The sequence below is a fragment of the Trachypithecus francoisi genome, unplaced genomic scaffold, assembly GCF_009764315.1.
Source record: "Trachypithecus francoisi isolate TF-2019V2 unplaced genomic scaffold, Tfra_2.0 Lachesis_group10, whole genome shotgun sequence".
Lineage (NCBI taxonomy): Eukaryota > Metazoa > Chordata > Mammalia > Primates > Cercopithecidae > Trachypithecus > Trachypithecus francoisi.
Window position 1 is genome coordinate 49,471,983 of NW_022681455.1, and position 12,180 is coordinate 49,484,162.

Below are 12,180 nucleotides of genomic sequence, written 5' to 3' on the forward strand. Positions count from 1 at the left end.
GGATTCTGTTAACAGAAAAGATGAAATTCTGGCCTAAGAAACCTTACATGTTACCTCTTGATAGCAGATGTTATCTCTTTACTTTCTCCAAATTCCTGGCGATATGCTCCACTCACCATTCGATCATTCGCTTTATGTTCACCAAATACCTTTTTCAGGGCATCTGTGATTTCTCCCACTGTACATCTGAAACAAGAAATGGTGGTTCCATCAACTTCATTATTTTGTGATAAAGATATATATTTACCATAATATTCAATATAATTAAACATATTTTATTACCTAAGACTGTTTATTAAAAATAGACTGTAAAAATGTAAAATAAGAATGTTTTTGGCCAGGCGCAGTGACTCAAGTCTGTAATCCCAGCACTTTGGGAGGCCGAGACGGGTGGATCACGAGGTCAGGAGATCCGAGACCATCCTGGCTAATACGGTGAAACCCCGTCTCTACTAAAAAATACAAAAAACTAGCCGGGTGAGGTGGCGGGCGCCTGTAGTCCCAGCTACTCGGGAGGCTGAGGCAGGAGAATGGCGTGAACCCGGGAGGCGGAGCTTGCAGTGAGCTGAGATCCCGCCACTGCACTACAGCCTGGGCGACAGAGCGGCACTATTCACAATAGCAAAGACTTGGAATCAACCCAAATGTCCATCTGTGACAGACTGGATTAAGAAATGTGGCACATATACACCATGGAATACTATGCAGCCATCAAAAAGGATGAGTTGCGTCCTTTGTAGGGACATGGATGCAGCTGGAACCATCATTCTTAGCAAACTATCACAAGAAGAGAAAACCAAACACCGCATGTTCTCACTCATAGGTGGGAACTGAACAATGAGATCACTTGGACTCGGGAAGGGGAACATCACACACTGGGGCCTATCATGGGGAGGGGGGAGGAGGGAGGGATGCATTGGGGAGTTATACATGATATAAACGTTATGCACATGTACCCTAGAACTTAAAGTATAATAAAAAATAAAAAAAGAAAAAAAAAAAAAAAAAAAAAAAAAAAGAATGTTTTTAATGTATTATGAAAGTGTTCTTCTGAAAATACTTGTGAAAAATTTATTCTGGATGCCTTTATGCAACCAATTCTCTTTTCAACATTTGTCAATCAAGAAATGACTGAGTGACCTAATAATTATATATAGACAAGTACCTTAAGGTTGCTGAATAATTCACCACTAAACACAAATAGATAAAGAGAAACACTCCCATAAATATTTTTTGATAAGAAGCAAATCTTTTAGCATATTCCATCCATTTGTTCACTAACTCATCCAACATTAGCTGTGTGCCTATTATGTGCCAGATATTACTATATCTCTAGATCTACTAGAGCAATACAGTAACAAATGAGACCAAAGAAACAGTGCTTGTTCTCATAGACATTAACATCTGTAACATCTAGTCAGAGGATGCACATGATAAACAACTAAATTAATAAATTAGTAAGATAATTTCATAAGGTAATAAGTACTATAAAGACACTAAACCAGGCAAAGATGGAACGGGGTGTCTGGAAGAACTATTTTAAAGTTATTGAAGATGTGAAGATATGACTTTTGAACTAAGATATAAATTATAAATAAGGGGATCCCAAGGGAACATAAAAGAGTAAGAGTGTTTGAAAAAGGAAGCACTAGGCCGGGCGCGGTGGCTCAAGCCTGTAATCCCAGCACTTTGGGAGGCCGAGACGGGCGGATCACGAGGTCAGGAGATCGAGACCATCCTGGCTAACACGGTGAAACCCCGTCTCTACCAAAAACTACAAAAAACTAGCCGGGCGAGGTGGCGGCGCCTGTAGTCCCAGCTACCCGGGAGGCTGAGGCAGGAGAATGGCGTGAACCCGGGAGGCGGAGCTTGCAGTGAGCTGAGATCCGGCCACAGCACTCCAGCCTGGGTGACAGAACGAGATTCCGTCTCAAAAAAAAAAAAAAAAAAAAGGAAGCACTAAAAGTAAAGGCTCTGAGATGTAGGAAAATATGTTTTATGTTCTAAAAATAGAAAGAAGGGCATTAGGAACACAGCATATTGAGGAAAGTGGTATAAGATGAGGTCAGAGAAATGGACAAGAGTCACATCTAGCATATCTTGCAGACTATCGAAAGATTAGGTTTTAATCTAAAAGGAATGGGCAACCGTCAAAGGACTTTAATAAAAGTCATCTCATGTAATGACGAGTTAATGGGTGCAGCACACCAACACGGCACATGTATACATATGTAACAAACCTGCACATTGTGCACATGTACCCTAGAACTTAGAGTATAATAATAAAAAAAAGTCATCTGATTTCTTTTATGAAATCAGTAGTAGAAAAAAACAACACATACTATTTATATTATACCTTAACCAGTTAAAGCAACATGTTTTTTTAAAAGTTCATTATATTAAGAAATAAACACTTAAAAGCAAAAGTAATCTATTTAATGATGTTGCCACATATTGGGAGAAAATTTTCCGTGGGTCACTTGCGTTTCTTCACATCCTGTGGGGCAAAGCACTGATGGCTCTTTATTCTGGACTATATTTTCAAAGATGTCTGTATAGTGAATTGCCTTAGAAGACAGGAATATTGGCTACCCCCAGAGCAAAGGGTAGGTATGCTTTCTGTCCAATATAATAATGCCTCCCTCTAGAACAATGGGGGCCATGCTTATTACCCATTAAAAAAGATTCAGAATCCCTAAGCTCAGGGTTCCTGTCCTTGAAAGTAACCCAATACACTGTACAAGAGGTATCACCTAGCAGCCCTTTTTACATCAGTCACATCAATTGGGCATCAAAGGAACTAGCCCAAACCTGCTGATGTTATGACTATTAATACTGTAGTAACAAACTGTCATTAGGTTCTGATCCAGGGATCTCATATCATCAACCAGCACCCCACTAAACAGGATAACTTGCTAGCTTACAAGAAGGATAATATTTCAGACCCCTTCTGGTTGTTAATATAATGAATTTATTTATATATTGATATATATAATGAGATAATTTTTAAATAACAACAAATAGAAAAATAATAATTAACACATTAAGTGCCATATTCTGTTTCAGGAACTATTTTTAATGCTTTAATGTCTTCTCACAACAATCCTATTGGGTAGTAAGTACAAAAAACTTCACTTTGCCAAATATCATGTCTATGGTAACACAGAAGCAGATATAACATGAGATTAGATTCTGTTTTTTACTTAGCCTTTTTTAAATGCAGGATGACAAAAGTTAGCAGATGAAGGAGCATGTTAAGGGTTACAAATGGCAAAAAGTTTCAAGAAGGAAGAGGTGGTCAATAATGTTAAATACTTTAGAGAATTCAAGATATGGACTAAAAATTATCCACAATATCAGACAAAGAGGGGGTCACTAGTGAACTTAGTAAGATCAATTATATTATAGTAGAAATCAAATGCAGTAGACCAAAATGTCAACAGGAGATAGAAGACTAGTAACAATTAACAAGTATTCTACTCCTAAAAGAACATATGGCTCTAATAACAAGGGAAGGACTGGGATGGGAGTGTGGGGAAGCTGGTTACTCTTCTGGTTGCTTCATGGTTAAAACTAATTCAAAAACAATGGGATGGCAAGTTTTTCCTATTAATTCTGAGATTAATGTTCCCCTCCCCGCCCAGAGCCATTTTAACTGGTAAAATACCAAGGTAATAGGCATAAACCTAGTGATATACTTGAGAGTTCAACACATTTCAACCTGTGAATCAGTGCAATGGATTCATTTCAACAGTTTCAAAATTCCTCAGCCACAGTAAAATATACAATTATTAATACATTTCACTCAAAATATATGAATGTTTTAAATACAGAGGATTTTAAAATGATAAGAATTAAATTTATTATGGATGCCATTATTTTCTTTTGGGCTCGCATGGTTTATAGCGTCAACCTTTTATTTAAGTATACTCTGAAAAGCTAAACTGGTCAACTTTCAGTCTTTGGAAACCTCCAAACTTATATATCTTTACCTTGCACGAGATGCATCCACTGCGAGAGCCAGGATATTTCCATCTCCGCTAGCAGCACATTCGGTTAGTGCAGCAAGACAACGTTCAGCCAAAGCTTGATCCCTGCTGGATTTGATCTATGGAAAAAGTCAAGGGAAGGGACAATTTACATGAAGAGAGAATAAAACAGAGATCAAGAGATTAGACCCTGATGCATACCACGTGGCATTTTTTTCCATAATCCTAACTCCAAATATAAGAGGAAAAAAATGAACAGAATAATATATAACCTAGTAAGTTTATTCATTCAATTCATTCATTCACTCAGGATTTCCTAAAATAATATTACATTTGGTACAACCCCAGCAAATCAGAAACATGCAGGGCAATAATAGTGCTGACCTTCCCAAGTAGCACATGTTACTTGGGCTTTTCTAAAGTAGCAAGACATTGAAAACAAGTAGGTCTTTCACATGAAGTATTTTGAAGGAACACTAAAGATTAGTAGTGACAAGAGAAAAAAAATATAAACTTGGAGAATATTTTAGTTATAGTTATATGTTAAGTTTCCTTTAGATAAATAACAATATATTGATAATATGTATGTATATTGCTGTACTTTTATTTAAAAATAATCTTAAGAGAGAGAGACTAAGAGAAAGATATACAATGAAAAGCATAATAAAAAATGTTTTCCCTGGGTCCTAACTCTGCTCTGCCAACAATTTGTCAAAACAAAGTTGCATAAATCCATTTTTTTTTTTACAAATTGTACCACCTGTAAAAGAGTCTAAAATATGATAGTGCTGAAGCTGCCACGAATATTATATAGTATATATAAGCAGAGATGGTACAGAAAATTTATACCGTCATCCCTCAATATCTTTGGGCGACTGGTTTCATGATCTACTGCCCACCCTATCCACAGATACCAAAATTCAGGGATGTTCAAAGTCCTTATACAAAATGATGTAGTATTCGCATATAACCTATGTACATTTTCTTGTATACTTTAAATCATCTCTAGATTACTTATAATTCCTAATACAATGTAAGTACTACATAAATAGTTGTTATACTGTATGGTTTAGGAAATAACAACAAGAAAAAAAGTCTGTACACATTCAGTACAGATGCATCCATTCTTTTTTTCTCAAATATCTTCAATTCATTATTGGTTAAATCCATAGATGTGGAACCCATAGATATGGAGGTCCAACTATATTTAGGGCAAGAAAAAACTCAACTCCAAATTCTCCATAAAAATGCCCAGTTTTGGCCGGATGTGGTGACTCACGCCTGTAATCCCAGCACTCTGGGAGGCTGTGGTGGGTGGATCACAAGGTCAGGAGTTCGAGACCAGCCTAGCCAACATAGTAAAACCCTGTCTCTACTAAAAATACAAAAATTAGCCAGGCATGGTGGCTCATGCTTGTAGTCCCAGCTACTTGGGAAGCTGAGGCAGGAGAATTGCTTGAACTGGGGAGGCGAAGGTTGTGGTGAGCCAAGATCAGGCCACTGCACTCCAGCCTGGGCAACAGAGTGAGACTCTGTCTCAAAAAAATAAATAAATAAATAAATAAATAATGCTCATTTTTCTTTATCTTTCATTGGAGACAGAAACAATAAACACATACAATTTAAGAGAAAAATAAAGTAAATCGAGAAAATAACAAAGTGATTTGGCACAGGGTAGAAGGGTGCTATTATAGATATTGGATCACCGTAAGCTTCTTAGATAAGGTGACATTTGAGCAAAGACCTGAGAAGCATACCTTTTCTGGTTTACTAGAAAACTAGTCATCCATAGATTAGGTAGTTTGCTCTAATTATCTCAACAACAGATTACTAAAATTCAGGGAGTGAAAACACATGCTAAAATTAATTGGGACTAAAGATTTAAAAAATAACTTAATACAAAATTACTGTTGAGGTAGTTCAAGTTTTTTAAAAAATTACCACCACAAGTAAAATACTGTTAAAACCCATGGGTAAAAGGAAAGCATAAGACAATATAAACTTGAGTTCATTACTGAAGAGAGCTCAGAGTATTGCAGCAGAAATATATTTTGCTATAAAAATATCTGATTCTAGCTATGAAAGTCAATTTTCATAAAAGAAGAACTTTGATTTGGTCATGGTCCTAAGAAGGTTCAAAACTAGGAAAGTTACATCAGAATATCCATTTATCCTAAACTGGCACTAGAATCAAAAAGCCTGCATTCAAATCCCAGCTTTCTCACTTATACTATAAACTTGAGCAACTAAATGAGACTCTCCAATCATTAGTTCCCTTATCTGTAAATGGAAATAAAAATAGTAATTACCTGCTAAATAAAATAATACACAAAAACAACAATTCACGAAAAGCATTTAGTATAGTATGTGGTACCTAGTAAGTGCTCAATAAATGTTAACTATTATTCCTATATTGTCATTAATGAATTTCTCTCTGTTGCCCAAAATAAAGTTTATCATTATTTATGATAAATGAAATCCCTCAGGCTATGAAGATATAAAGTTAATAAGAACCTAAAGTATAAGAGAGAAGAAAGGGGTTTTCCAAATACAATAAATACTATTAGATTTTTATAGATCGAACTAAAAAAAAAGTCATACATTAAACAATCTCAGGAAAAGTGAAGAAAGAAAAGTAATTAAATTTTTAAGCTTCCTACCTTGGAAACAGCAGTAATTACAAATGCCAAAGATTAAGAAGCCAAAGTAGCTTCACACAACAAAAATATATAGGTTACAACAGTGTCAATGAATTTGATTTACCTATTTTAGTATTTCATATGCTTTGGATCAACTCAGTGACAAAATAAGAAGGGAACACAGTACTCTAGTTTCAATCAAAATAAATAAAGGTTATTATAAACTGTACCTTACTAAAGCACTACCAAATATAGTTGAATTTTAAAAATCAAAAAGCAAGTAATTATTTAACAGTAGTATCAGACGCTATCATTCTGGTGAAAGAAATCATAATAAGAAGCCCTGGATTCAAATACTAACTCTAAACTTTATTCTGTTTTTAACTTTGAGTAAGTTACATAATTATCTAAGCCTTGGTTTTAATCTATAAATTATGGAAGGTATTATTGTAGTGTGGTTTTTAATAACAACTTAGAAGTTTCACAGAGGTAGATATCATGGTTTAAAACAAGTTTTTGGTGTCAACAGACTAAGACTGAGTCCTGGTTGTCTAATTATTTATCCTGAGCAAGTCTCTCAATGCCTTATCTTTAGTTCCCTTACATTTGAAATAATGGAAATTAATACCCACCTCATGCTGTTGTAAGGATTAATTTAAGCACAATTTCAAAGCCTAGCCAGTGCCCAGAACACAGAAAATACTAAAAAAAAAACAAAAAACAAAAAACAAACAAAAAAGCTATTAATACCTTCTGAAGTTTTTCAATCTGCCTGTTTCGCACTGAAGTATTATCAATTGCCAGAACTTCTACGGTGTCTTCTTTTTCCAACTGGTACTTATTTACTCCAACGATGACTTCAGAACCTGGTAATTTCCCAAAGAAAAATTTTATTCCCAAATAATTACCTAATTGTAATGCTCTGGGTATGATGTATTTTTCTTACAAATTTAATATCTTTAAGTAGTATTCTTAAGTCTTAATGAAACTTCAACATAGATCAGCAAATCCCAATCTGAGAAGGGGGTGTGAGAGGAAAGTAGAGGTATATGTCAGAATCTCTGTAAGGAAGGACTTTCATTATTCTACCAAACTATTAATACACACTTTCCCACAGTTTCTAATAAATCTTCTATCACTTCAAAATAACAATCAGAGAAGTTGCCATCTAAGATTTATAAGGTAGAGAATGAATACCCAGTAGCTTTTCTAATATTTTTTTGAATTCAGCCAGTCACTTTTAAACAAAAAAAGAACCCTTCTATAAGTAGTAAATCAAAATGACAAAGATACTTCCTTACATGATAAAGAATATATTTTACCTCAAACTACCAGATTATTATTCTTATATAAAACTTCCTACAACCCCTACCACTGGTTATACTCCTTCATATTTCCTTCATAGCACTTATCATGATCTATAATTCTTTATTTGCTTGATCATTTCCCTCTCTTTTACTAGAATGTAAGATTTGTGTGCATAGAGGTCATGTCTGTCCTGTTCACAGTTGTATGCCCAGACATAGCAAGTGTCTCAAACAAAATAAACTAAAAAAGTATTCATTGAATGAATGAATACTCCAATGCAGAGAACACTGTGATCATCAACAGTGTCATCTTCAAAATGTTAATGACATCTACTCACAAACAAGTACATATATACAATGGGTAGACATCCACACACACTTTGTACATATGCTTGCCTGTGTGCATCCATGTATGTGAAAATACAAACACAGATAGATACAAGTATATGAGAAAAAATTTACCCAAGTTCCATTTTTCATTATTTTTGTTTTAGTAACCATACATGTTATCTTCAAATAGAAATGAATTTCTTTTTAAATGCTGGATTTCATATATGAACTTTCTCACTTTATCTTACCAGAATCTATTCTAGCTTGCCTTCGGGCAGCACATTCTTCAATTCGAAGTTTAGGTATCCCCTCAGCTACAGCTTTGGCCATTCCGCCCATTTCTTCAATTTCATTAATGAGCTAAAAAGAAAAACGTTAACAAAACTAAAAGAGAATATTAAAAATGTGTATAAAATATATAAATTTGTTATGAGTGTTATATAATTACTAATATTAATAAAACTATAAACTAAATGTCAATGTTTCATAAGAACATAAATAAACATAAAAGGCATTAATTAGAATTTGTGTGTTTATAGTTACTTGAAAAGACAACTAACAAGTATATTCCAAAAAACACAAAACCTCTTAAGTCTTGGGAGAAAATTAAAGCCACATCACTTCTCTAATCCTTATTTTTAGGTACCTAAAGTTTTCATAATTACATACAGTCTCTAAGAAAAATATATTTTAAAATGCAATTTGCTTTTTATTTGAGCTGCAGAGAAACAATATAACCTCATCTTTAATGAAATATGAAGGCAGAAAGCAGACAGAGGAATGATACATGGCTTAGCAGAAAGGATCAAGGTCAACCCATTTTTCCCTGATGAATTCAAGAAAGAAGAATCTGTATTGGATTCTACGTAAGTATAAAATCAGAAGCTAAAAAGAAGAAAACAATTTGAGAGTCTGCAACCACCCCCCTCTCATTCTGTCAGGAGAACCAAAGTTTACTGTCTACAGAAAATGAACTCAAGATGCAACGAACTATCAAACACCAAATGCAGAGAGAAGTAAGGGCAAGATGTCTTACCAAAATAAAAGCCTGTACACTAACTAAAGGCTAATCACAAAAAGCACAGAGAGAAAGCAGAGACAATACAGGATGCAAAAGAAAACTTCAGAAAATATCATGAATTCAGAATAAAAAGGGATTCTGCACTAATGCAACAAATGAAGATGACATTAATTATAAGGGGGAAATTAGAAAACAAAAATGAGCTCTACAAATTAAAAATATAATACATGAATATAAAAATAAGTAGAAATATAAAGTTGACAAATCTTTAAGAACACACAACAAAAAGGCAAACAGATATACTATAGAAAAGATAAGAACAGGCACGGAGCAGTGGCTCACGCTTGTAATCCCAACTCTTTGGGAGGCCGAGGTGGGCAGATCACAAGGTCAGGAGTTTGAGACCAGCCTGACCACCATGGTGAACTCCCCATTCTCTATTAAAAATACAAAAATTAGCTGGGTGTGGTGGCGTGTGCCTGTAATCCCAGCTACTCGGGAGGTTGAGGCGGGAGAATCGCTTGAACTAGGGAGTCAGAAGTTGCAGTAAGACGAGATCGTGTCACTGCACTCTAGCCTGGTAACAGAGTGAGACTCTGTCTCCAAAAAGAAAAAAAAAAAAAGATAAGAACATCATCAGCACATTAGGATATTATTTAAGGAGGTCCATAGCTTATGACTAGGAGTTCTAGAAAGAGAAACCATATGAAAATGGCAAGAAAAAAACTGTCAAAGAAATAATACAAGAAAATTTCCTAGAGCTATAAAAATATTTTTTAAAAAAAGGTAAGACAAGAAAGAACCAATAAAGGTTCAGTACCACGTAGAAAAAAATACACCAAGTTATACATCAACACAAAAAGTAAAGACAACGTCCCAATACTTTCAAAAAGAGAGATCCTGAATGAGAATGGCATCAAATTTCTGATCAGAAATATTGAAAGCCAGAATAAAAATATAGAATAAAAAACAGATCAATGCTTATAAACTTGCTTATGAATTTCCTGAATGGAAATAATGTCACGCTTAGTCAGACTATCAATCAAGTATAAAAACAGAATAAAGACATTCTCAAACAGGCAAAGTTTCAAATAATTTATCTCCCATGCACCATTTTTAGCAGGTTTCTATGTACTTCCAAATAACCAAGACATAGACATGGGATTCAAGATTCAGAATTCAACAGAGGAGAAATGAAAATATATTCCTACTACAATGGCAAAGAGGAGTGAAACAACAGCAATAGTGAGCAGAAATAGAGAAAAAACAATTTAAATTAAATGAGAACATTAGAAAATTTTAGAAAAGATTATATTGAGATATAATTATATTGGTAGTAAGAGAGGAGGCAAAGTAGGGGTATAAATCAGCCAAAATCTAAACTACTCTACTAGGAAAGCAACAGATAGTGTCTAAGGTCTCACGTGTAATGTCTACAGTTGATATAATTAGAAGAAACAGTATACATGTGATTTTAAACTATGCAGATAACAACAAAAATAAGCAAAGAAGTATGTATTTTACTCAAGGAAGCAGGAAAAAAAAGTGGAAGATCAAAAACTGCTGTTCTTTGTACAAGCTTTTTAATACTAGCTGTCAATTCTTTTAATAAAATACTTTAATACAAATGTATTTTTAAATGGATTCAGTTTTGAAAACTATAAAATTAAATCTGAATTTCTTTTTTGGCAAACATTGTTTAAATTATTATATAAATTTGTAAGTGATTTGATTTGTAAATTTAAAATCTATAAATCTTGATTTATAAGTTTTAAAATCTATAAATCTTTATAAATCTGTAAATTCTGAAAACAAAGTTGCAAAGTGGAAAAACTTACCTTTAAAGCAGCATCATAAACATCATTTGTGAGAGATTCCATCATGTAGGAACCTCCCCAAGGATCAGCCACTTTGGGAATTCCAGATTCTTCTTGAATGATAATTTGTGTGTTCCTGGCAATTCGAGCACTTTTCACAGTTGGCAAACCCAAAGCTTCATCAAAAGAATTTGTGTGCAAAGACTGAGTCCCTCCAAATACTGCTGCCATTGCTTCTATTGCAGTACGGACAATATTATTGTAAGGATCCTAAAATATTTGATAAAAAACAAAAACCCAAAGAAACAGGTGATAGATATTGTAACTATAAACAGCAACATGATTAAACAGCAACTGCTGCATACTTTCTATGTCAATTTCCATATTAAGCTTCAGAATAGCAAATAAATTTAGACAAATTAGTTTAGAAGCCACAATTAGAAGAGAATTAGAAGAGTCAGAGTCAGTGTTTAGTGCTTAATCTTCTCTTAAGCACTAAAACATTACCTCTTATAATCCTCTGAAATATCAGACGTGTGTTGTGCTTACTTTTATATTGCCTACTTTTCTGTAAGTATATCAAGAACACATTCTTTTTCTACTTAAAATTACATAGTCCTTCATTTCATAATTCACTCTCCCCTAATTATTTTGTCTACCTCACAGTCCACAATGATGTGTACAAAACAGGCACTGAATAAATGTTAACCAAACACATAAACAACGAACTGAGATATCTGAAATTTGAGTTCTAGTTTATTGTATGCCTAATTGTGATTTGGGCAAGTCATTGGATCTCTCTGAACTTCAGTTTCCTTAGCTGAAAAAATAAGCAGGTTAAAATAAAAATGATTATTAAAGTTCCTTCCAACCCTAAAAATCTCTATTTCTCCATTTATTCATTTATATTTACTTTATTTTATTTTATTTTATTTTATTTTATTTTATTTTATTTTATTTTTGAGATGGAGTCTCGCTCTGTCGCCCAGGCTGGAGTACAGTGGCACAATCTTGGCTCACTGCAAGTTCCACCTCCCGGGTTCATGCCATTCTCCTGCCTCAGCCTCCCAAGTAGCT

General features: G+C 34.1%; 1 protein-coding gene across 3 annotated transcripts in view; it reads right to left on the minus strand.

The window, feature by feature from the left end:
* Positions 1 to 12,180, minus strand: part of MMUT (methylmalonyl-CoA mutase) — a 35,744-nt gene that overhangs the window by 11,893 nt on the left and 11,671 nt on the right. For all 3 annotated transcript variants that reach the window (XM_033217404.1, XM_033217406.1, XM_033217405.1), the window contains 5 exons: positions 11,125 to 11,373; positions 8,514 to 8,625; positions 7,379 to 7,494; positions 3,993 to 4,108; positions 55 to 186 (listed from right to left, as the gene is read on the minus strand). In XM_033217404.1, coding sequence (XP_033073295.1) covers positions 55 to 186; positions 3,993 to 4,108; positions 7,379 to 7,494; positions 8,514 to 8,625; positions 11,125 to 11,373 — 725 coding nt within the window. The remainder of the gene's footprint in view (positions 1 to 54; positions 187 to 3,992; positions 4,109 to 7,378; positions 7,495 to 8,513; positions 8,626 to 11,124; positions 11,374 to 12,180) is intronic.